The 26,870-nt window shown below is 35.2% G+C and overlaps 1 protein-coding gene across 1 annotated transcript in view; it reads right to left on the reverse strand.

Moving 5' to 3' along the window:
* Positions 1-4,732: 4,732 nt before the first annotated feature.
* Positions 4,733-26,870, reverse strand: part of ippk (inositol 1,3,4,5,6-pentakisphosphate 2-kinase) — a 28,656-nt gene continuing 6,518 nt past the window's right edge. Inside the window, exons 3-14 of the mRNA XM_023298044.3 lie at positions 24,264-24,359; positions 22,675-22,741; positions 21,940-22,058; positions 19,887-19,976; positions 18,217-18,275; positions 16,900-16,972; positions 15,980-16,132; positions 14,368-14,482; positions 12,803-12,938; positions 12,618-12,720; positions 11,112-11,203; positions 4,733-8,237 (exon numbers count right to left, since the gene is read on the reverse strand). Of these exons, the coding sequence (XP_023153812.2) occupies positions 8,024-8,237; positions 11,112-11,203; positions 12,618-12,720; positions 12,803-12,938; positions 14,368-14,482; positions 15,980-16,132; positions 16,900-16,972; positions 18,217-18,275; positions 19,887-19,976; positions 21,940-22,058; positions 22,675-22,741; positions 24,264-24,359 (1,317 nt within the window). The 3' untranslated portion in view covers positions 4,733-8,023. The remainder of the gene's footprint in view (positions 8,238-11,111; positions 11,204-12,617; positions 12,721-12,802; positions 12,939-14,367; positions 14,483-15,979; positions 16,133-16,899; positions 16,973-18,216; positions 18,276-19,886; positions 19,977-21,939; positions 22,059-22,674; positions 22,742-24,263; positions 24,360-26,870) is intronic.

The raw sequence follows: 26,870 nt of genomic DNA on the forward strand, positions 1-26,870 counted from the left end.
TTTTTTTTTTTTAAATACGTTTTTGACTTTTAATCATAGTGTTAGCATAGTTTTTTCTCTTTGCTTGTTTAGTTTCGTCATCTGTGTGAAAGGTGCTAAACAAATAAAGTTGAATTGATAAACTGAATAACTGACTAACTCATGATTGTGACAACAGGAGAATTTTCATTGTGATTTAAGGGTTTGTTTCATTTTTAAGGTTGGGGTTAAAATCTTGACAGAAAAAAGATTAAAGAAATAAACTACCTAAAAAATCAAAGGAACAAAGCATTTGATACAATAAAACTGTTAAAAAGAAAAATAAACATTAAATACAATTGAATTATATTATATATAATTATATTAAACAGACAAAATATTTAATTAGATAATTTAACAGAAGGTACAAAAAAGGAAATTATGAAATTAAACAAAAAATTTAAAACAAAAATAGTTAACATTAAACATGAAATATAGATAATTAAACCTTTAAAAAATACAAAACATTTAATTAGATTATGAAACCTTTAAAAAGACTAAACATTTAATTAAAAAATTAAATGTTCAATTAAAAAATTAAATCTTAAAGACAATAAAACTTTAAATAGGAATTAAACAGAAAATACAATGAAGCATTTAAAAAGAAAATTAAACATTAAAAGGTGGTAAAACATTTAAAAAGAAAAACCTTAACAAAGATTTAATCGAAAAATTAAACATTGGGAAAGAAAAGGAAATTTTCCGACAAGCCGATAAAACATTTGAAAAAACAGGAATTAAACATTAAAAAGACAAAACATTTGGAAATCAAATAAGAAATTAGAAAAGAATAAAAGGTGAGAAAAGAGCAAAACTAAACATTTAAGAAGAATCAAACTAAAAACAAAACATTTGAAAAGATACCAGTTAGACTTTAGAAGATCAAATTAAACAGAAGAGACAATAAAACGATCAAAAAGAGCAAAAACATAAAGATCTTAAAGCGTTTTCTAGTCTGAAGTGAAAACATCAAGCTGTTTATTCAAACATTTCCTCTTTCTATGTTCTTGGTTTGATTGTGGACAGATTTACTAAGAACTCATTTCAGAAAACTGCTTTCCAGATAAAGTCTACTAGTAGTTGAAGACATTGATCAAACTAATGTTACCTTCTGATCTCTACAAACTTTACTGTTCAGTGAAGAGAATCAAAGTTTGTTGAGGATTTCTAAAAATCCCACAGATGAAGGTCTGAGAAGAACTCGGATGGTCTAAATGTGAAATCAAGACTCATGGTCACAAGTTTTAAGGCTTCTGTTAACCAGAAAGTTCAAACTAACAGAGAAGTACTGAGAAACTTTTAAAACTTCAGTCCTCAGACTGTCTAAAGGTTCAAACTAACAGAGAAGTACTGAGAAACTTCTACGATTTCAGTCCTCAGACTGTCTGAAGGTTCAAACTAACAGAGAAGTACTGAGAAACTTCTACGATTTCAGTCCTCAGACTGTCTGAAGGTTCAAACTAACAGAGAACTACTCAGGAACTTAGAAGATATCAGTCCTCAGACTGTCTGAAAGTTCAATCTAACAGAGATCTACTGTGGGACTTAGAAAATTTCAGCCCTCAGACTGTGTGAAAGCTCAGGTCCTGAGGACTTGGGAGGTGTGGAGGCTTTGGAAAGTCTTGGAACTGAGGGTTCCACCCTCCAGCACAAAGGCTGAAGCCCAACCTCCTGAGAAAAACGGTCGAGACGAAACTCAATTTAAAAAAAAATTCGAAAACGACAAAAAATAGATGATAAATGCGCAAAAAAAAGAAGAATTAGTATCTGAGCAAGTAGCTCAGGGGGATAAGAAGAGGGACTACAGACTGGAAGGTCGCAGGTTCGAGACCCGCCACCGGCCTTTTTCATTCTTTGTCTTTGTCAGTATTTTGAGAAAATTTAAGAAGTGTCTGGTCTTGAACCGGCGACCTGCAGCTCCATAGGCAAATCCTTAACTCACTGAGCTACAGATCAGATACAAAGAAATAAATTCGTCGTCCCTTTGACATCGTAGTTCCTGAAGTCACCACATGGGTGGAGCCAAGGCGGAGTCTGGGTGGAGCCGGGGCGGAGAGTAGGCGGGGAGGTGGGTGGCGGCCTTCCCCCTCTACTCCCCCACCTCCCCCCACCACCCACCACACCTTCCCACGCCCGACGAGTTCTTCGAGTCTCCACGAGTTCTTCGAGTCTCGACAGGTTTTCCCCAGTTTCTGGAGTTTCCACGAGGTCGGAGGCAGAACAAGTTGTCATGAAGAGGTGTTGAAGTCGGCCAGGATGGACTGACTTTTTACAGAGACTAGAAGGAAGACCACTAGAAGAGCAGGTCTTTAACCACCATCCATAAAATCCATGGAGTCGCTCCACAGAAATGAAGGGACGTCAACTTTTATCAACCTCCATCCAGATGTTCAACTTCATATCTTTACTTTGACATTTTTAGCACCACAAACCTTTAGTATCACACTTTATTATCATTTATTAGGACTTTAATGGAATCCACCAGCAGATTAACTTTTTGTTGAGACACTGCAGTATTTAAAACTTTTCCTTCTATTTGACCTCATGTTTATTAGTTTTAGTGGAGAAACTTATTTTAATTGTCCATTAGTCTCCTTAAAACCAAATAATAAATTGGATTAGTCAAGAGCTTTAAATTTCTTTGTCATATTTTTAAAAAATACAAAAAATATAAAAATAATGCGTCTTGAGACAATTTGACCTGTAATTGGCGTTATATAAATAAAATTGAATTAAAATTGTATGTATCTTGTAATGTTGGAGTAATTCAGCCATATATGTTGGAAAACACATTTTCTTTGTCCATTAATCTGTTGATTGTTTTCTCCATTAATTCATTTCTTGTTTTGGTTTATAAAATGTCAAACCCAAATATATTCAGTTTACTGTCATAAAAACCAAAAAGATTTACATTCATGATGCAGGAATCAGGCAGTTTTTCACTTTTTATCTTAGTTTAGTCAGAAAGATAGTTGATAATGTGTGAATTGTTGCCGCTTGTGAGCCGTAAAAGGTTTTAATCTTTGGGGCCGAGTGTCAAAAAACATTTAGAAACCAACATCAACAAAACACTCAACAAAGATTTGAACATCATTAAAGGGAAATCCAACTTTTGCATGACAATGTCAAATTAAAGGACATTTATTTCCAACGTAAATGTGTGATATTCATCCTCTGGAGCTCTCTCTTCACATCGTCTTCCACCTGGACTGGTTTGGTCGGGAGCATGTGCAACAAACATTTGAAAAACTGCACTTTAACATCAATAAATGACACTGAAGTTTAATCGCTACATAAATGAGACTGAGTCTGGATGTGTTGCTCTGTCATTAACTCCTAAGTTTAGGGAAAGTTCAAACAAAAGAAGACAGTTCAGATCAGACTTGAGAATGAGCTGATTTTGAACAAACATCTCAGACTTTCTGAGCTTCATCAAATCTAGCAAGATATTTTAACAACAAGCAACTCAAGCGATCCAGAAGTTGGAGAGAGTTAGCATTAGCTGAGCCAAAGTACATGTGGGACGCTAACCTAGCAAACATTTCAGACTTTTCTCTGTGAATTCTGAGAAATAATTTCCTATTTAATGAGAGCTACACATCTTAACTCAGTCTCATTAAAACAGACTCTAATTCAGTGTCATCCATCCATATTAAAGTGCACTTACCCAAAATGTTTGTTGTATGAGCTCCAACAAGACCTGTCCAGGTAGAAGGCCACTTTGACAAACAGGAAGTGGAAGATTCCAAGCAGATTTATAGAAGGGGGAACCGGACTGTACTAAGTGTGGTCCAGTATAGAGGGGTGTTTTGTGGCTTTTTAAGGCTGATAATGATTATTAGTGAGACATTTGGAGTAGATATTCATTTGCAGTAAATCAAAGTATTTAGTTTTTCTCAGTTGATTCTCAATTCTCAACACTGTCGAAAAAAAATGCGATTTTTCAACAGGTTGTAAAAACGTGCCATATGATGAAAGAATGTAAAGGAGGTCCAAAATGTGACAAAAACGTCATAGTTTAGTATGTCGTCCAAAATGTCACTAAAACGTCATAGTTTAGTATGTCGTACGAAATGTGGAAAAAAATTCATAATCCTTCGGACTCCATCTTCTTTTTTAAAATCAAAATTCTTAGTTTCTTAATTGGAGTGTATTTGGGGTTATATTGTTTATTAAATGAGACCTATTTTGTATAATTACAGAAGTTTTCACAACAAAAAGGTTTTCTTTCGCATATGTTATCGATAGGCTCTGTCTTTATATATTACAATCTTCTGATTCGTCTATAATTACAGTGAAATTGTGGTTTCATTTTTACACAAAATTTTCTTTAAAGATTAAAAAAATGTGTCATCTGTCATGTGGAGTTAAGGCTAAAAAATGTATTTAAGTCATTCTAAGTCACAGTATCTTCATGAGACGGTTATTTTAGTGCATTTTTAGCATCCCAGCTGCTTGAATGTGAACATTTTTGTTTTTATGTCTCTTTGTGTCTGTAGCTCTGATGTTGTTCCCCTGTTGGCCTGTTGGAGGCGCCGCTGAGGCCTTTCAGAGCCTGCTGAGGATTCTGGGAGTTGAAGGCGCCATGGAGTCAATCATCGTCAGCTTCCAACAGGAAGTTTAACCAAACCTCCATCTTCTACTTCCTGACTTTCAATAAGAATTCTTTAATTCAGTCGATAGAGACAGAGAAAGACGACAGTGAAGCTTTGAGTCCGTTAGAAATCTTTAATTCAATAGAAAGAGCTCGACTGCGACAGCTGTGACAGCAGCGGAGCTCATCGGTCAAAATCTACAAAAATAAATAATTTAAATACAAAATGCCAGACAGCAGAGTCGCCTTTGTATTTTTTTCTCAAATAGTTTCTCTTCTCTCAGCTATTTACACACACGCAGTTATTAGAATCTCTATCACAGTGCTGTGATGTTTCTGCAGGCCGACGCCCAGGCAGCAGACGGCGGCCAATCAGGAGGCAGCGGGTGGAGGCAGTGACCAATCAGGCTGCAGCTCACCTGTCAGAGGTCTGGACTGATGTTAACAGGATTATCATTTTATTATAGTAATAACACTGAGTTTGTACCTCATTATGGCTACAATGACGTCCAACCAGCAGCAGCGTTTCATCTTTAAATGAATTCTCTGAACCCAGCAGGCAGGTTTGAAAAGCATCTTTTAAACATTCACTGAAATCACACCGTTTACCGAAACTACAAACTGGATAAACATAAAAAATGTTGGGAGTTCATACTTTACGATGGTCTTTGAACTATTCATCCACGAGGTTCTGCATCTGAACCTAAAATCTGAACATTTTCATCCCTCTAATTAATAATTCACCAAAAATAATCTCATCTCAAGCCAGATTCTGAACAAAATGATAAATTCTGAGCTCGTTGACACAAATCAGGATTTATCACTGACTCAGTTGAACTGCAGGAAGTGTGTCGGCACAGAAACTAATCGAAAACGTATAAAATAAATATCGCTCGTGGGTAGAATCTCCTCTTTTTTATTTTACAGTTGCTACAACACCTATTTTTTTTAGGGATTTTTGTAAAAATTAATATTTAAGACATTCTACCTTTTTTTAGATAATTCTAACAAACTGGGTGGAAAAATGTGCAAAAAAAAAAAAAAAAAAAAAAAACGACCCAGAAAAACTGCAGTTTGGCGTTCAGGAAGTTCAAGTAAAAGTATCACAATACCAGAATGGAAATACTGTCACAAATAAGAACCTAAATCAGGTTTCTAAGTATTTGAAGTGAGCTGAAGCTAGATATCTTCGACTACTGTGCAAAAACAAAGTTTGAATCCAGCATTTTTTACATTATAATGAGTAACTTTTCCTTTTAGATTTAACAGGAAATGTAGTTTTATAGTTTAAGTAAACGGTTAATGAAGAGTAAATGAACTTCGTAGGAGATGGAAAAACATTTTCTGGAAAAGTTCAAACTTAGTGAACGTTTAACTTGCATGAAAAGTGAATTTCCGGATTGTGCAAACAACAAACAAACATCTCAGTGTGTTTTTGTTTCGTCCAGACCTCCGCTATCTCTCAGATTTCCCATCAGCCCCTGCTGCCTGCCACGTCTCCGTTTCAACAGTTACAACGATCATCGGTTGGTTCAGTTCGCCGCCGTCCGCTCTCCAGCCGTTTTAACCGCTTCGTCTCCAGGACAACCAGGCATCTGATTGGCTAAACGTCCCGTCTGCTGTAACAGAAGGACCCAGTTTAAACCCGTTTAGTGTTTGGATTCGACAGAACTCGCCTGGCGACCGGAGGACCGGAGCGAGGTGGAGTGTGATGGGCTCTTAGTGTGATTTCTAGACGTGATTGGCTGGAGAGCGTCGGCAGGAACTGAAGTCAAGTGTCACCAGTTTATCTGAAGCCTCCGTCGGCGGTCTGTGAGGTCGACGGCGTCACCGGAGGAGGAGACGCCGCCGTCCTCAGAAACCTCCCGGCGATCCCGAAAGCAGCGTTTCGTGTTCGGGCCGCCGGGAGTTCGAGGTACTGAGAGTTCACCGCTGATCCACGGCGGCTCAGAAACACACCCACGTCTCGCCTTCGGTTTCTGGCGCCACCGTGTGGACGCAGCCTGTAACAACGTGGTTTTCTGAGCGCATCGCTGCCGCCCTCCAGTCCGACCAGAACATTTAGGCACGTGGACAAACAACAGCAACAACAACAAGCCACTTATGGCACGAGAACCTGGAGCTCTGAACTCCGTTACCCAGCAGCCACTGCTCCGGTCTGATTAGACAGAAAGCATCTCTGAGCTGTTAAAACTTTAAATCTGCTCTCTGCAGCCGTTCGGTCGCATTTAGTCTCCAGTTCTGTGAAATCAAAAAGGACAAATCTGATGTTGAATATTAAATGGAGTCGATTCTCTCAGAATGGAAGCGTTAATCCGACCAAATGGCCACAAAGCTACAAGTTACCCAGTTAGTCAACAGACGAATGTTAGCCGACTACTGAAAATAAACCGTTCCTTCATCAGGCTCCGTCTCACAATAACAGCGAGGAAAGAGTTGAAAACAAAAGCAGGTTTTCTGTCGGAGGTTTCAGCTGAAGTCAGTGGAAGAGATTCACAACTAACTCAGGATTTTCAGAAGTGTTTCCTACATTTAGTAAATGTAAAGTAATTTTAGATGTCCTGAAACTGGATCTACACTCAGACAGTTTAATAAACCTGAACTCTGGATGTTTAACTGTAGGACTCACTGAGAAATCATTAATAATATATCAACCAACTCTGTCTACGGTGTTGTAGTTCTGCTGTAGTACCTGTTTGTTCCACCAGGTGGAGCTAAAGGTGTGTTTGCTCTGTGACTGCTAACTGGTGTTCATGAACTCTGCAGCATCAAACGGTAAAACCTCATCTTTTTGTTGTTTTGCTCAAATTTTGAACACTTTTTTAGTACATTTTAGGCAACTTTTAATTAAACTGTTGTCATTTTTAACAACTTTTGAGAAGTTTCAGATGAGTTTCAACTCTTTTAGGGCCAACTGTGACAAACTACATCCTAATCTGACACCTTTAAAGTGTGTTTCTGGTTGTGAGACGCTGATGTCGCTGAATCTGACCAGGCGTAGTTTAACATCCTGGTGTTTCTGACTTCTACTCCATTTGGGACACAGTGAACCTTCTCTGTCAGAATAAACTTTATAGTTTAGATGTCAGAACATGATTCTGAACTCAGCCTGAAACCTCCGACCCAAGATGAAAGCAAAGCATTCTGGGTACTACCTGCTTTTCCCTCCATCGCTTCCACTCGGCTTCTTTTTCTTTCTCTCTGGAAAGGAGGGGGGAGTTTGGAGCGCGTTGCCATGCCAACCAATCCAATCAGGGGTTTTTTTTTTTTCTAATGAACAGTGTCGGAGCAGAGGATTTGCCTCCGTCCGGTCGCCACGGCAACGCGAATCAGTAACACAAAGACGTGGAGCCGCTGCAGGTTTATTGCAGCGACGTAACGGCCGAGCTGCTCTGAGGCGGCGTCTCCTCGTCACACCGGGTGGAACAGCAGCGTGCAGTCGTCCCTCTCAGCCGCCGTGAAGATGCCTTTGGGCAGAGAGCCGGTCCTCAGGTAGCACGACACGATCTTCTGGTCCAGACGCAGCTGGCGAGGGATGCTGTCGAACGGCTTCGGGTCCAGATCCAGGATGGAGACGGAGCAGGAGAAGGCTGGAGGTCTGAAGAGACGCCGCTGGGCGGACAGACTGGAGGACGGAAAGACGGAGGTCACATGATTCTACTTTAAATATACGAGATACAACCAGGGTAAACAATAAAGAACTTAACAGTTTTATTTATGGGAGTTTACTACTAGAAGTAACTGAAGTAGAATTAATATTAAGGAATGAAATGCAACTTTACTTAAATAGAATTAAGATAAACATTAATTATAATGTAATTTAAGGTGGTGTACTCACTATAAGTAACTTAAACACAACTTTACCTAAATAGAATTAAGATTAATATTAATTATATTGTATTTTAAGGGAGTTTATTACTATAAGTAATTTAAATATTAAGTCTCAAAATGCAACTTTACCGACTAGAATTAATATTAATTGTAATCTATTTTATGAGAGTTTACTATAAGTATTGAAACACAACTTTACTTAAATAGAATTACTATTACTATTAATAATTTATTTGAGGTTACTTCTATAAGTAATTTAAATATTAAGTATTGAAATGCAACTGTACCTAAATAGAATTAACATAAATATTAATTATAATAGAATTTAAGGTGATTTACCAACTATAAGTAACTTAAACACAACTTTACCTGACTAGAATTAGTATTATTGTGACTTTAAGGATTAAAAGTTTGCTAAAATCCAAGTTTACATTAAAGACCTACTTTAACTTATTAACATTTATCCGTTTCTGTGTATAAAGTATTTATCTACTTTTTAAAAATTATTATAAGATACGACAGTATTTTTGCTTTTTTTTTTTTTTTTTAGAAATAATTCTAAACATATATATATATATATATATATATATATATATATATATATATATATATATATATATATATGGGATGGGACGTGTTATTTTCGATTAATTGATTACAGCGAAAATAACGCGTTACAACTGATAACGCTATTATTTGCACCCTCCTCAGTTCCCTCATTTCTGGCACACCGGTAACTCTGATGAACATTCCAGCCCAGTAGGTGGCGGTAATGAACCTAAAGTCTGTTTGTAGCCATGAAGGAGAAGCACAGGAAGTACTGAGTGAAATCAGGCACTGAAGAACAGTGAAGGAAGACCAGATTGAGCTTGTTGGACAGAAAGTTTTCTTTTAAAAATCTTCCTGATGGCAGCTTGGATAAAAGCCTGGTTGTGTGTAAATTGTACAACAAAGAGTTTTCTGATCACTGCAGCACTTCAAGTTGACAGTATCACCTCAATGTAAAACATGTTGCTGTTAGCACCAGAGCTAACGTTAGTTACGAGTCATGCTAACGGCTAACGGTGTAGCCATCCCATAATAGACCACTTTTCTATACAGTGCTTGAGTTTACAGAAAGTCTTAAAATGTTGAATAAAATCGCTATAATTGCACTTAGATTTGCAGTAATCTGTGAATGTAGCAGACAGATGAAAAATGCAGATAAATAGAAATGAAACATTTTTGTGGTTTAAGTTTTTACTCCGTTGAGGCTCTGCCTCCTTGGAGGAGGAATAACCTAAACAACAAAAATATCTCTTTTAAAAACTTAATTATAAACTTTTTGTTTTTTAAAAAATTACATAAATAAAAATTGATATTCCTATAAAAAGAACCATCAAAATTCCACCATTTATCAGACCCAGAAAAGATGAAAACAGAATGAATCTCTGGATTTTCAAATTTCTGAAGCTCCTTGAACTACTTATGCTGATTCTATGTGCCATACAGTGGAAAAAACAACTGAATTCAGGCTTTAAGTCATCAAAATCACTTTTTTCTATATGTCCCATTTTCCTTTTTTTAAATAAATTTTAAATTATAAACATGTACATGTCTATTCATTGATTCAACTGTCAACCACAATTTTATTTGAATTGAAAAACTTCACTTGTGTCAAATATTGCTATTTGACACAACTGCAATTATTGCGATTAATTAATTACAAAGCCTGTAATTAATTAGATTACATTTTTTTAATCGCGTCCACCACTAATATATATATATATATATATATATATATATATATATATATATATATATACACACACACACACACACACACACACACACACACACACACAAAGGTTAAGCTATAGAGAAAATAGATCAAATTAACCGACTAATATAGTTATTAAGATGAAAACCCCTTATTATAGAGAATTTAAATATTAAATTTTACACTCCACGGTGTTCTTTATGTGAATTTGTCAGTAATTTAAATATTAAGTATTAAAAACAACTTTACCCGACTAGAATTCATATTAAAGATAAGACCTATGACCTAAGACTAATTTGACTAATTTAAATAAAGGTTTTTTTTAAAGTTTAGGACCCTACAGTGTTATTCAGGTCAGTTTATCAAAGTAATTTAAATACTCAGTATTAAAACTCCACTAAAATGAAATAAAACCGCAACTTTATGTTAAAGACCTACTTTAATTTAAGAGCCTCTTATTTGTATTTTATTTATCTGAATGATCCTTTATATGTTTAGCTGCTTATTCAAAGTATTTATCATCATCTTTTGATAAAAAATAGTTTAAGACCCTACAGTTTATTAACTATAAGGATTGTACTAATTTAAATATTAAGGTTAGGACCCTAATTATGAAGCTTAATGTGACAGATTTTAACTTGAACACTAAGAGCTACAGAATAATTTATTAACTTGACTAATTTAGAACCAAAGTTATAAACCAGTGAATCCAAAGACTGTTTGGATCTTTTATGAGCAGATTTTATTTTATATTAACAAGAATCACTACTACATAATAAATACTTGTTGATCATAATATTAATACTTTATATATTAGTGATCAGAACCAGGTCTGTTGTCTCCCCCTGGTGGACTCGTTCTGCTACAACACTGATCCATTAATGTAACATTTTAAATATAAACTCTCACCCTTCGTCGTCGTCCTCTTCCTCACCGCTGGGCACCAGGGCAACCATGATGGAGCAGTCCTTGGCTGTCATGGCGACACGGTACTGATGGACCTGGAGACAGAACAGAGCAGTTAAAGACCCTGAACGCCTCATGGAGGGACAGTGAAGGCATCACAGCCTCAGTCAACAATAAATCTAATTAAATAAATGAGTATTTTTCCTCAGACTGCATCAAATAAAGATTCTCTGGTCAACTAGTCATCGTACGTTTATGATTTGAATTAAATTTTCTATCAAACATTTTTTTAAAGACAAGAGTTGCCATTCACGGGTTAGTTTTTGGTCTAAAATGGTGAAAAATGTTAAACAGTGTTTCCCAAATTCCAGTTTTACAGAATCTAGTGCAAACTGCTGGTTGTTTTTGGCATTTTTTAAAAATGAAACAGGTAGAATATGGTGATTTTAATGAAATGTCACTATTTTTAGCTTAGTTTTCTGCCACGTCACAGATTTGTAAAAACAGAATCGTCTGATTTTTCACTTTCCATGATGTTTGGTGATTAATATTACCCAAATCTAGACCTCAAAATGTGATACTTCATCAAAATCACTTTAATCTACATGTCCTATTTAGAAACTTCCACAAAATGAAGAATTTGCTCAAAATAAAAATCTGTAAAATTCTAAAAATGATGCAACGGTGAAGCCAGTAATGACTCGGCTGTTCAGAGAGGAAATGACGACAGAAACAAATTTTAAAATGTAAATATTTAAATATTGATAGTGTTTAGGGCCTCCTTTTTTCCCAGTGTTGCTACAACCTAAATAATTCAATTTTTAACATTTTAGTAAAACAAATAATCACATAAATCCAACTTCTTTCTGATTTCTGTCATTATAACGGTATCATTCTGCACAGAAGACGTTTCTGATTCTCTCTCCTTCATTCTGTTCCTACAGAAGTTCAGGATTTTAGATTAAAGTGAAAAATTAAACCACAGGGAAGAAAAAAATGCTACAGGAGCAACAAAAAATACCCAGAAACTTGGAGGTCAGAGGGTTCAACACCTTGTCTCAGAAAAAAACTCATCTCTTGCTGACTATCTTTGTATCAACAGACACTACAATTGACCGATGTTCCCTAAACGCCCCACACAGGCTGCAGTGTTCAGATTTGTGCCCAAAAATAATTTTAAAAAGAGTTAATCTAGAGGGTTCTACTGTCAGATTTGTGATGTGGTCCTTTCTATAAGCAGAAGAAACAGCTCATGTCTGTAACAGGTTTTTATATTTAGATTTTCTATTTATTACTCACTAACTCTGTTCTTATCTTGTCTAACTTTTCCTGAGTCAGTTTCAGTTAACAAGACAAATTCCTGGTTTGTGTGAGTTCATTTGGCAATAAAACTTTTTCTGATTCTGATTTAAACTTGCACACTCTCAAAAAAAGGTCACAAAGGTCTGGAGCCCTGCACATGAAAATACTGAATAGACGTTTGCTGAGATTCTGAAACCAGAAACCAACCTTAGCAGCAGCGAACTCCACCGAGCCGTCGTCCTCCGTTGAACATTTCTGCAGCTTCTCCAGGAAAGCCTCGTTGTACGGTCCGTCTATCTGCAGACGAGTCCTGAGACGACCAGAGGCCACGTCAGAAACCACATTATTAATGATATTATGACATCATTTCCTGTTGGATGAGCGTTAGCTACCTCTCTTTGGGGAAGTCCTGCAGGTGCTGCTCCACTCGGCAGTACAAAGGATAAAGTCCTTCAATGTCCAACGAGTCCAACATCTGAGTCTGGAGGATCCTGAACAGAACGCTGTCGCTGGGTAAACCCTGAGAGCCTGACAGGAAAAGACGACTTTAAATTTATGTTTCCTACATTTATATGATCAGAATCAGATGTTTGGAGCTAAATGCTGCTTTCAAGGCACAAAAACATCCTCAGTTTTAGAGGAAACAATCAGACTGGCTTCACACTGAATAAAATCTGTTAAAATCAGGTGTTTATTTGTTCTTGTGTTTGTTAATTTATGTAAATATCAGCTGGTGTGGATGTTTGTGAGGCTGACAGGGAGGAAAACATCTAAATGTGATTTTTCTGACAGATATTTGACATCTAATATCATTTTTAAAGTCAAGCTTCAGTTCAATTTTCACTGTGAGGCAGATTTAAAACCTGAGATGACAGTTTAAACTCTGTTAAATTGCATTTTTTTGTGTTTGTTAATTGTTTTAAACTATAATTTAGATTTTTAACGGTTCAGCCTCAATGTAAAGGTGAAGAAAGTAAAGGATGAGGAAACAAAACACATTATGTCAAATAAATAAAAATCTGACAACTGACAACGTTTGTCTAATTCTGGACAAATTTTCTGCAATTCTGATTCATTTTCAACCCATTTTAGACAAATTTGCAGTCATTCTGGATCATTTTTAATCATTTGAGAGAAATTCTGATTGATTTCGGATCATTTTCCAGTTATTTTAGACTATTTTCATGTCATTCTGAAGAAATTTTCTTTAGTTTAGATCATTTCTGGAAACTTTTCTGTAATTCTGGATCATTTTCAAGTCATTTTGGACACATTTTGGATCACTGTGGATCATTTTGGATCATTTTTGGACAATAATGGTTTGGAATGAGAGTGGTGTAACTCACTTCCTGTAGTTTTTGAGAAAAATGGGTTCAAAGTCTTGTGTTTTCCAGAATAGTCTAACATTTACTGTAACGCTATTGATGTTGAGCAGCAGCCTGGTCAGTTTTGTTCATGATGATCAGGATTTTATTCCAAAAAATGTGAAATCCTTCAGCCTCACTGAAGGACTTTAAAGTTTTTACTTTTATATATGCTGAATAATAGCCTAGTTTTATAGAAATTACAGTAAAATTTGCTCAATTTGAACAAGATTTTGTTGCAGAATTTGTCACTTGAGGGAAACTGGCCTTTAAAGTTGTACATTTTATCTTTAAATACAGCTTCTAAGCGGTGGTTTAGTGCTGAATGCTTTGATAGCATTAAATGAGGGATAAAATGTTCAGTTTTACTTCATTATTGATGGCACAGTTCACCTCGACATATTTTCTCCAAAGGCTCAATTTAACCTCTTGAGACGAGAACACTTTTTTTTTTGGAAAGACAAATTTTAAAAACTGTTTGTTTTAGATCCAAAATGATTATTTCCAGGGACGATTTTTAATGGAATATCTACATAGAGGTACAGAGGAACATTTAGACATTAAATAAAACCGAATAAAGAAAAGTTTCTGACCGTGTCGAATCCTCTCCTTGTTGTAAAGACTCGCCTCACAGAAGCTCCGTCCTTCTCCTCGTCGGTCCGTCACTTCTCCTCCTCCTCCTCCACTCAGCAGAGCGTTGACCAGAACCTGGAGATAAAAGTTCTGCTGTGAAACTTCAACACTCTGGATGTGATGCGTTCAATGACTCCATTCAGGGACGTACGGCCATCATAACACACTAATAAACAAAAAGCTGAGTCTAAATCTGCTCTGAAATTATATTATTTATATTATAAAGTTATTTTTCCACAGAGTGAATGTTGTGAATGTCTATTAGATGATCCTGGTATCAAATGTGTGCAAAAATGATCCTTATTGTCTCTAACTTGTTCTGACCAACCACCTATCGCACATGCCGATATGGGCTTTGAAGGTTTACCCAGAATGCACCTTTTGTCCCAAAAGTTCAGCAAAATGACTCAAAATACCCCCAAACTCCCCCAAAATGATCAGAAACATCTCCTGAAATACTCAATTTTTGGACAAAATGACAAAAACTTCTCCAAAATGACACAAAATTGTCAAAAAAATTATCAAAATATAGATGTCTGTGTAGTTTCTCATTCATCCAGGTCATGGTTATCCAAAGTTTGGATAATCAAAATATAGGTTAAATAAATGATCCTTTCATTGTCTAGAACTTGTTCTGACCAACCACCTACCAACATGCTGGTATGAGCCTTCAAAGTTTACCCAGAATGCACTTTTTTAAAGAAAGAAAACAGAAACACATCCAGGATACCAATGATTGTTTCCAGGACAGACATTAAACTGCTGCAGTTTTACTGTTCAAACTATGATACATTCCATAATAATATTGCTCCAAGTTGGTTACAGAAAAAACTGTGGCACCGGGATAAATGTAAAATTGATCTGGTTGCAGTTTTTAACAGAACTCAAATGTCATGTGTCTATCTGCTGAACTGATGAAGTTATGAAGCTCAGAAATGCTGGAAAAAGAATTAAAAAGTGTAAAATTTCAATCTCTATGTACTTCAAGGGACTGTAACCCTGAAAATATTCATGGTATGAAGGTAAAACTTGGCATGACTTCAATAAATATACTAAAGTTATTGTAGATTTTTTTTAAATCTGTTGATTCTGAGAGGATCCAGGTGAACTTTTTCAGATTTTACTAATTTTATATGAAATGATAGATGTGGATCCTGCTGCTGTCTGATGATTTAATAAACTCCGAGGAAAAACTCCTACAAACTACTGGAAGCAACAAACTAAACTTTAAAACCTGGTCCATTTAGTCGCAGTAAAGTTTGCTTTTTATGGACATTTCAGTAGGTGATAGATGTGAAACTGCCAAGCGAAATGGATGGCATCTGGATTTAGTGATTTTTCAAACTGTGTTTCTGCTTTCTTTGATGTTTTTGGACAAGTGTTGGTGCTGAAATGTGGATAAAGCATTTAAAACCCTTCATATTACTTGTTTTGCTTCAGATCTGTGTCAAAGTGAATGTTACTCCGTCCGACCGAGCGAGGTTCAACTTTATGATCATTCTGGAGGCTGGACGGGTGTTTCTATTGCTCTGTCCACCTCATTGGCATCAGTTAGACTCTGAGTCGACTCACCTGGATGAAGTCGCTGAGCAGAGCTTTGCTGGTCATGTGACCGTTGATCCGGTTGTTCCCGTACAGGAAGTAAGGTCTGAGATGATGCAGCAGCGAGTTCAGGTCCAGAGAGTCGTCGCTTCCCTCCTTACTGCTGTAGATACACTGACCTCCCTGAAGCACAAACACACTATTATTAATTAAACACATTTCATTATTAATGTTAATTACGGCTGTAGCTTCTCCACGTTTCACGATTTATATCTTCTGAATGACCTTTAAAGTTTTCTCTGGTCAATTATCAAAAAAACAGAAACACATCCAGGATGCCAATGATTGTTTCTAGGACTCATAGACATTAAACTGCTGAAACTATGATACATCCCATAATACTCGTGCTCACAGTTGGTTATAAAATTGACTGAGTAATTTTTGAGTCATTCTGGATTCTTTTTTTAAATAATTTTGAACAGTTTTCCATTGATTCTGTTCCCTTTTTGGTAATTTTCCTTCTTTTTTAGCTCCTTTAATACAGATTTAGAATCATTCTGGACAGTTTTATGTCATTTTTTGTCATAATTAAAATCTCACCTCCAGTTCTTGCTGAGAAATAGACAAACTGTGTTAAACTCACTTCTGATTTTGTTGTTTTTTCCTCAGAAGCAGATAAAAATAAGTATTATCAGGATCACATTGAGTTGTAGCATCACAATCTCCATTTAGTTTCTGTCTAACTTGGTTTTTATGAATCTCTTACACTGTAATTTCTTATTAAAATGATTTCCGGACAGTTTGTTTTGGACCAAAAGAACAAAAACTTCAACCAGCAACTCATATTCTTGCATTAAATCGACTGCAAAACTGCACCAATGTGAAACTTTCAGCGTAGAAAACAACCAAAAAACTGAAAAATAAAGGTTCACATGATGCCGACGTCTCACCTTGAATATTTTGAAGTTGTTCTGAGGTTCTTCTATCAGGTGTCTGATGGCAAAGTGCATTCTCTGTCTGTTCCTAAACGACACAAAGGGAAACCAGAAGAACGTCAGTGAAGCAGATGTAACATCAGCTGCAGGTTGTAGACAGAAAACTCACATAAACAGAGTTATGAACGCTTATCTAAAGGACCTGTTCAGTAATTCAGACGTCTGAGGTGTAATAATTAATCAACTAGCTGTCGACTAGAGCAGCAGCATGTTTAATATTTACTTTTCAGAACTTTACTTCCTCATAATCATCTCCAGCTATTCTTCCTTCTTTTCTGTTCTAGTCTTGTTTATATTTATTTATAGGCACTGCATTTATTATCATGTTCTGTAACTTATTTTTCTGAGCATTATCTGGCAAAACACTTCATTTTATTGAATGAATAGTTGACAGCTAGTTGAGATTTTTCCATTTTTCTGCCATTTTTACGAGGTATTTCTTTTATGTTTTCTGTTTTAGTACAAAATCTGGTCTGTACCTTTAATAAACTTAACTTTAATGAAATAAAAATGCAAACTTTATCATTTACACATTTTTATTTTGTCTTTTTTTTTTTGAGAACGCATCGTTAATGTGCAGGTGGAACATCAACTTGATGACATCACCTCCTCGGCTCATTTATTCTACTCTTAGGCTACTTACTATGATTATTTTTACCAGGGATGTCAAACATGCGGCCCGTGGGCCAAAACTGGCCACCAGATGGTCTATTTCGGCCCGTCGGACAACTTTAGAGATGACATTAACTGTAAATTGTAAATTTGTAAAACTGTAAATTTAAAATAAATTCTACATCTTGACAAGTTGTTTTGATCATAAAGTAAAATACTAGATCAATCAGTTCCAGACACCTGGGAATAAATGTTGTGTTCCTTTGTAGATAAACTGTGATCTGGAAGTTTTAATGTGTAAATGATAAACTGAGGCTGAATGTTGTTGAAATTGAAGTTTTTTTTCTGAAGAAATTTCAGGTTGTTCATAATTCATTAAATGTGATCATTTTCACAATGTACTTTTTTGGACTAAACAAAGGGAAACAGGGTTGTGCTTATTTATAGGTTATTATGCTGTGATTTTACTGGTCCGGACCACTGGAGATCAAATTGGACTGAATGTGGCCCCTGGACTAGAATGAGTTTGACACCCCTGATCTTTACTGTGAAAAACAACAAAGTTTTTCACAAAGTTACTGGGGGCACAGAAGTTTTTTGTCCTCCTTTTAAATCGCAATTTTTTGTTAAATCCATCGTTCTTTGCAACAGTAAACTCACCCTGAGAACAGATCCAGAGGACAGTACAGGCTGCGTCTCTTCCACTTCCCATTGGCCACCTGGACACAGAAATTAAATGTCAGAAACTTTTCCTGTTCTGTTGCTTCTACTGAGAGATTTTCTGGACAATTTTCATTTTGTGAAACTGCTAAAACTGAGCAGAGGACTACATTTTTGTGAATATTTCACTCATGAACTAAAAAAGACTGCTGGGTGGAATAAGTTCCTGAAGTTGTGCAATTTTTTTAAGCTTCTCTTTTTTTTTCATTTTGTGCAACAAACGCTGCTGTTTTCCTGCTTTGTCTTTGTGCAAAGCACACGTTTTTTCTGCACTTTTTAAATGTGGATTGTTGTTATTATTCTGTATTTGCAGGGAATTCTTATGAAGGAGATCGTTGCTCTTGATTGTTTTATTATCCGTGATTAAATAAACGTTTCAGGTCACATTAATCTGAGAATAATGACGAGCACAGAATCTCTCATTGCAGATAAAAGTGCTGCGATAAACTTCTCTGTCTCCCTCACTCCATAAATAAAAAACAAAACTCTATTTTCTAGACATTTTTGAAGATAGTTTATTAAAGTTTTCTTTATATTAATTAACAATATCTTTAAAAAACATAATTTATTTCTTCATGTAAACACTAGAGATAAAGAAAAGAAAAAAGGGGAAAAAAAAGAATAAATTATATATATGATTAGAAAATATTAATGAAATATTCTAAAAAAAAACTAAAAAATTTGTTTATCTAGATGCTATATATATATGTGTATATATATATATATATATATATATATATATATATATATATATATATATATATATATATATATATATATATACACATCATCTAGATAAACAAATTATTTTTACTTAATTTATTTCTTTACTAAACTATGAAGCCAGATTCACATATCAGTATTCAACAGTGGGTAATTTCAAACAAATCGCAATGAGGTAAGTAAGCTTTTAACAAGATGCAAAAAAAAAAATCCATACATGAAACATAAAAAAAAAAAAAAAAAAAGGCAAAACGGTTCTGTTGAAAAAGTCAGTGGAGGGGCGGCATGACTCAGTGGGTAGAGTGGCCGTCTTGTAACTGGAGGGTTACCGGTTTGATCCTCGTCTGGAGAGCTCATGTCCAGGTGTCCCTGAGCGAGACACCAAACCCCTAACTGCTCCTGATGGCTCCTGGTTAGCGCCTTGCATGGCAGCTTCCGCCATCAGTGTGTGAATGGGTGAATGTGATGTATAATGTAAAGCGCTTCGTTTCCGGTATAGTAAAGCGCTATATAAATACAGACCATTTACTATTTATGTAAATGCTTCCAAAAAAAGCTATATATGTTGGGTTTTTTTTACATTTTTTTCCCTCTCTGCTATCACAGAGAAGTCACTAAAACTTTAGTCAACACAGATTTACTTAAGTAGGAGTAGTTTAGTAAATCTGTGTTTTTCTGCCAAACTAAGAGTCACAGAGTAAATAAATGTTTTTTCCTACTAACTTGACTGTAAACCCTCTAAACTCTCTGTTGTAACGAAGCAGAGAAACGCCTCCAGCAGACTGAAGTGGACGAACCACATGCTTGGATGAATCCAGATCAGTATCAGTACACACTGTTCAGCACCAATACTGCAGTAGTCCTGTGTACTTCCTGTGTGTAGTTACCTTGTAGTGTTGATGCATGCAGAAGCGACACACTTTGGTCTTGATGTCTTTGCTGACGTGTTTGGGGGACGGCAAGAAGCCACATTTAGGCTGGAAACACAGCAGAGGAACAGTCAGTCATGTGGTTTGTTATTTTAGTTCTGTTTGTGATGATAGAGCTGAGAAAAGATTCAGAAAAGAGTCGCAGAGCATCGGCTGTTTACTGTTTTTATATGAACGGAGTCCACATCTACCTCAATGAGAGGCCTTATGTCTGATTTTAATACAATTTTAAAAATAACTTTATTAATCCTGAACAAAACCCTTAAATCCTTCTTTATTATTCAGCAAACTCCCAGCCGGAACCTCATCCAGTTTACTCTTTCTGCCTCATTTAATCAAGTTATTGAGAAATTTTGTTTTTGTGTAAATATTGAGGGTAATATTCTATTTAAAAAACACTTTATTAGGATTTTGATGAGACTTTTTTAGACAGTTTGAGATTTGTTCAGGATATTTCATTGATATTTTTGTGAAATTCTTCAGAGAATATCTATATATAATGTATATAATATATTTTCAATAAATTAAGATTTTTTTTGGAATATTTCATAAATATTTTCTAAAAATATATCTCTATTTTTTAAGTATTTTTGAAGATAGTTTACTAAAGTTTTTTGGGGTATGTCAATAATATTTTCAGGATTTATTTCTGTGATAGTATTCCTATTTTTCCAGACATTTTATGAAGAGTTTGCTGAGATTTTTTTTGGAGATTTGGTCTGGATATTTCATTAATATTTTTGTGAGATTCTTCACTGAATATGTATAAATAATATATTTTTCAAAGCCTTTAGATGAAGAAATAAATGAAGATTTTTTTGGAATATTTCAATAATATTTTTTTGTAAAAATATATCTTTATTTATATTTCATTTTCAAAGACAGTTTCTTAAAGTTTTTTTGGGTATGTCAATAATATTTTTTGTGATAGTGTTTCTATCTTTCCAGAAGGGTTTTCTGAGATTTTTTAGATAGATTCATTACTTTTTTTTTTTTTTTTTTTTAATTGAAAATGGAAATAATAATTATTGTTGACGAACTAAGGCCCAAAAATATAGATTTCAGTAGTTTCTCTTGAATTCACTTTTTTTTTTTGATATTTTATGATTATTTTTCTGAGATTTTTCTGTGATTATAAAAAAAATTCGGAGATTTTCAGATAATTTAATTGAGATGTTTAGATATTTTTTTAATATATCACTGGAAATTTGCAGAGACTTTTTTTAGTTAATTTAATAACCAAATATTGAATATTGAATATTTTAATATTATTTTTTATGAAATAATATTTATATTTTTGGATTAATTCACTGGGCTTTTTAGAGTAGGAATTAAGATTTTTCTGGGTAATTTGATTTATATTAATCTGAGAAAGATTAAAGAAAAATTTTAAATATTTAAACCATCAAATCCAATCCAGCTTTATTTGTATAGAACTTTTAACAACCACGATTGAACCAAAGTGCTGTACATACATGTACATAGAACAAGGCAAATAAAATAAAAACAAATAAAATATAAAAATACACAATCAAACCACTAAAAACAAATAAAATCAGATACATAATAAAAGCACTAAAAACAAATAGAATCACAAAATAAAAGGCACTGAAAAACTAATAATCAAATGGAAACTTCCCGACATTTTTCAGTGAATATGTTTCCATTTTTCTGACACTTCATTAAGATTTTGCAGAGATTCTGTTTGAAAATCGCTTTAAAGGAGAACATCTGGTTTATTTTTTATGAGCTCAGACTAAAATTTCTCCTTTTAACTTTAAAATAACGACTAAATTTAATGTTTTGTTGTTCTGGATGTATTTCCTTATTAGGATTAAATGTTTTCCACTCTTTTATGAAAATGTCAGCACCTCCACTGGGAAAAACACAAGTTTAGCCTTAAAAGGAGAAGCACAGTTCAGTGTGTGTGTGTGTGTGTGTGTGTGTGTGTGTGTGTGTGTGTGTGTGTGTGTGTGTGTGTGTGTGTGTGTGTGTGTGTGTGTGTGTGTACCTTGATCTCGATGCAGAGTGGTGGAGTGTGTGTTTGCTGGTGGAGGCCTGGAGACGTCAGGTTTGGCAGACAGAGAGCACAGCCGCTGTAGATGTCCATCACTTTATCACATCTCCACACTGGAAAACACAAAAACAAAACATTTTTAGTTCATTAATGAAGCCAAAGATCTTTATTTCAACAAGAAACAATCAGTAAAAGTGCTTTCTGACGAGCTACAGACTGGACACAGAAATTAATATTTATGTATTTAAAGTTTCTCTGCTGCTTGTTTAAAAAATAAAACTTTTACGGCTCTAATTTGACTTAAATGCATCAGACAAAAACCAACAACAAAACAACAACATAAAGTTTGTTTGCATGAACAAACTCCAAGTGTATTGTTTTTTTCTTGTATTTAACATGTGAAAGTAAGATTATTTATTTATCCTTATTTATTTTTTATGCGTAAACGTATGTACTTGTGTGATATTTTAGTGATTGTAGAAAAATTAAAATTACTGTAATGAATAATATAAAGTGGTGAAATCCTTTTTCCGCCTGGACCTATCGGTATCTGTCGGCACTGACTGGAATAAAATTCTTCGGTCTTAAAACATCGTATTACGAACACGTAAAATATTCACAGGATGATGTTGTTCCCTTCAGACAGATGTTTGTGAGCTGTTTCCATGTTTTGTAATAAGATGTTCCAGAAGAATGAAAGGAAATAATTGGCGAATGTTTCGGTCTTACCTGGTCTTTGATGCTGAACTTTGATTGAAAGTTGTCGCACAAACTCCAGAGGGAGTTTGACCACTTCCTGTGGAGAAAATGAAGTTAGTTTGGTTTGTGAAAAGTTTGTGCTTAGCTGGTTTTTAATTAGGACTATTATTAACAACTTCTTTCCACTGTTGACTAATCGTGTCAAATATTTTCTGGATCAATCAGTAGTTTGGTCTCTAAATGGTTAAAAATGCAGAGGAGTGTTTCTCAAAGATGACAAATGTCGGTTTTCTGTCACAGAGGAGGAAAGAAACCAGAAAATATTCACATTTAAGAAGCAATTTAGATAGTTTTTCTTAAACTATTACTCAAAATAAATAATCAACTGCCAAAAAAGCTGGCGGTTCATTTATTAGTCAACAACCAATCAGCTAGTTGTTGCAGCTCTAGATGGTTAACTGGAGGGCCAACAAAAGAAGTCTTTTTAAAGATGTCACCTTGGGTTTTAAGATGGAAATAATGATTATTGTTGCCCAACAAAAGCCCAGAAATATAGATTTAAGTAGTTTCTCTTGAATTCAAAATAAAAATCAGTAGGGCAGTTTCTGGGCTCCGGATATTCGGGCCCTATTAATGACGAATATCTGAATATTCCATCCACTCGGTAACGTCCGACGGGGGGAGGGGAGAGAATAGTCGAGTAAAAAAATTACTCAAACTGAATTTCAATTATAACAACAGTTTGTAATTAATTTAACTACTACAGAATTTAACAATCACAGTGAGGATTTTGGCACCAAACACTGATTTAATGTATTTTAATGACAACTGTGTGATTTCTGAGTTCCAGAAGAAGCAGATAAATTCAGATGTTCAGTCTAAAATTAGTCACCATGTGACCACGGAAACGTTGCTCGTGTTAAAAACCCTCCAGACATCAACACTGGAGCTCTCTGTTATCTGTCTTTTCTGTTTTCTGGTTCATTACGCAGCTCTGAAAGGATTTGGTGTTTCCAGAAGACACTCATATTTCTCTAAAAACTGAGAAAGTTTCACATTTTTAACAATCACACATAATTTTTTGCACTAGTTTTGGTTTAGGGCTCATAGTCACCAGAAAGATATTTGATGGATGTAGTAAAAATGGTGGTTTACTAGTAGTCGCTGTCTTTTAACAAAATTCACACAACAAACCTCAATTGTTCTGTGTCCTACACTGAACTGTAACTAACACTCGTATTTGTTTTGGCGAACTGAACTTAAGCCGTCGGATCTTACGCCACAATGGAAATTCTGGTTTTCAAAAATGTCTGAAATGTGTGACTCTACTTGATGGTTGTAACTCAATTAGAGTTTCAGCTGAATGTGTTCACAGAAAACGCAAATATAAAAAACGTTGCCTGAAACCAAAGGGAGGATAAATGACCTAATTAGACATTTGATTGGGGTCACGACAACAAACAGGAGCAGCCGTGTTGCATTCTGGGTAATTTAGGCTCCAGATTGGTCAAGAGTAAAACCATCAGTTTTCACTCTTTAAATGAGTGTAACATTACATCTGCAGGGCCCACTGGGTGTTTTATCCTTAATTTAAGATGAGATAAGAAACGTAAACTGACCCCGCTGTGGATGAACTTCTCCCCCAGCAGGCTGCTCATGACATTGGAGCTGAAGTCCACGATGTTCTGGATCTGCCTGAAGGCCTGTTCTGCAGTCTGGAGGACAAAAAAAAAGACATAAACAGAGAGTTATTTGTCTTATCTGAATTTACAGAGACTCAAGAGTGTCATAAAGTTTCAGCAGGTCTGATGCTTACAGACAGGTGTTGAACAAACATTTGAATGCTCAGAGCTTTTTAAAAAAGGATTAAGAAGAGAAACGTCTTCTTTTCTACACCCATGAAAAACAGCTGAACCTGAGCTGTTAAACATTATTGATATGAACCACCGACAGACAAGCAATAGCAAAACTGTTAGAATGTTCAATAATTTCACTTCAATTCATCAGATGCAAACTGCTATGAAAGCACAGAACAAAAACGCTATTTTATTGATCGAGTAGGTTTAGTTTTCCTCAGTCTAAAATTGACCACAATTATTTATCTAAAGTAACATAAAATTTCCAGAATTACTTAAAATATTTCTAAAATGACTCACAATCTGTCCAAAATAACTTAAGTGTCCAAATTAACTGAAAAATTTTTCTTAAAATAACTTGATAACTCTCAATCTGACTTGAAACGTCTCCAAAATGATTCAGAATTTGTTGAAATTGGTAATTTTTTGGATATTTTTGAGTCCAATTGTTTCCACAGGTGTTACCAACACTGGAAACAATGCAGGCTCCACATATTATAGATATTTACCTGTTTACATGTTTCCTCTACAAACTTTTTCTCTCTACTCTGCTCATCATGTGTAGAAAGATATTTCACCGTGCTGAATGTATCTTCCAACAAATGATTTGAAACATCCTCAAAATTACTAAAAAGGTTGTCCAAAATAACTTAAAACTGGTCAAAAGTAATAAAAAATGTGTCTAAAATGATTTAAAACTTGTTTAAACTCACTGAAGAATTGTCCAAAATTACTTCAAAGTAGTTCAAGATGGCTAAAAATTAGTTTGAAATGACATTTTAGAGTTATTATGAACAATGTGAGTCATTTTATTTCATATATTTCCCTTTACTCATCACACATCAGCAGTAGAAAGATGTTTCACCATGCTGAAAGTATCTCCAACAACCTGCTCCTCTGTTCACTGTTTCTGAGCCATGCTGCATTTACTTTATTGATCCAGTATCTTTTATTTTCCCACCGATCTCTCTCATTTGTCTCCTCTCTGCTCGGTGGAAACACAACCTGCAGTTGAAATCACCCAATTTTCAGATATAGCTGTAAAAACTACTTGGTCGTTTTTTTTGATTTTGACAGAATCCGGTTACTGAGACGTGTAGATTAAAGTGATTTTTGATTAAATGTCAGGATTTTAAGCTTAGATTTGGTTGTTTTTTCCAGATGAAATTGAAAGTCGGACAGGATTGAGGTTTAAGGGCATTTGCCAAGTTGAAAATCTGACAACTCTAGCCATATTTACAGCTTCTTACTCTGATAAATGGTGTAATTTTGCTATATTTTCCAGCTCAGAGGGTTTGGGTTTACAGGTAAAACTACACCAAACTTTTAGAGTAAAAACCACATCTGTAGTTGACTTAATGATTCGGTGTTGATGGTTATTGACAGTTAAGGTATCTGAGGACGAGCCAAAAAGGTGGATCAGTGTTTACATAAGTTATTTATACTTTATTTAGAACGCAACTTTGTCCTTTTAGACCCGATAAAACCTGTGATTTTACTATTAACTAAACTATTAACCTGTGTCTCATTTAATATTATCTTAAGGTGACTTTTTCCAACAACAGAAGTCGTTAATTAGCCACTCGATTTTAGTTTTTTCAGGATTTTTATCTACTGAGGAAACAAGTGACACTAGGAGGAATCATTTCTCTTGGCAGCAGCTCAGATTTTACTTTTATTTCTGACACAAACACCTTAATATGTCGCAAAACTCCGTAGCAAAGTAAGGAAGACATGAACAAACAGAGACGACACAAGCCTGCAGCAAAGCAGGTAAGACTGGTTTGTACATGAGGACCTCCAACAGCACAGAACTAAAGCAAACTATCTTTTTACCTCCTTCTGTCTTGACAAATAATATTTGAACTGCACCAGAGAGAAGTCGGGTTCAGCTGTCGTACTATATTATTGTGTACTGGTATTAAAACATCCTCAGAGTGATAGCGGCTGACAGGATATTTGCATCTTAGGGTCAGGTGGGGCTTCACTTTGGTTTACATCTGGATCAGGGACGTCGATTATCTGACTGGGATGTTATCTGTATGTAAAAGCAGCTGCTGCTACCGATGCTAATGATAACCAGCTACCAACTGGAGGTTAACTCACAGCCCAGTTATGGATCTATCAACCTGGGTGAGAGCTGAGGGTTGTTGACTAAACACCTGGTCTAACCTGGGCCTTCAGGTGTCACATAAGGACACCACGTGTTTACATATTTAATGCTCCGGTAAAGGCACCGTTATTAATTGTAATTAGCATCCTCCACTTACGTACTGAATTCCTCATGTAATCTGGTTTCTCAAACTTCATAGAAATAAGAAACCTGGTTTTCTTTAGTAGTCGGTAACATTGAACTGTGTCAACCCCAAA

The sequence above is a fragment of the Amphiprion ocellaris genome, chromosome 5 (assembly GCF_022539595.1).
Source record: "Amphiprion ocellaris isolate individual 3 ecotype Okinawa chromosome 5, ASM2253959v1, whole genome shotgun sequence".
Classification (NCBI taxonomy): Eukaryota; Metazoa; Chordata; class Actinopteri; family Pomacentridae; genus Amphiprion; species Amphiprion ocellaris.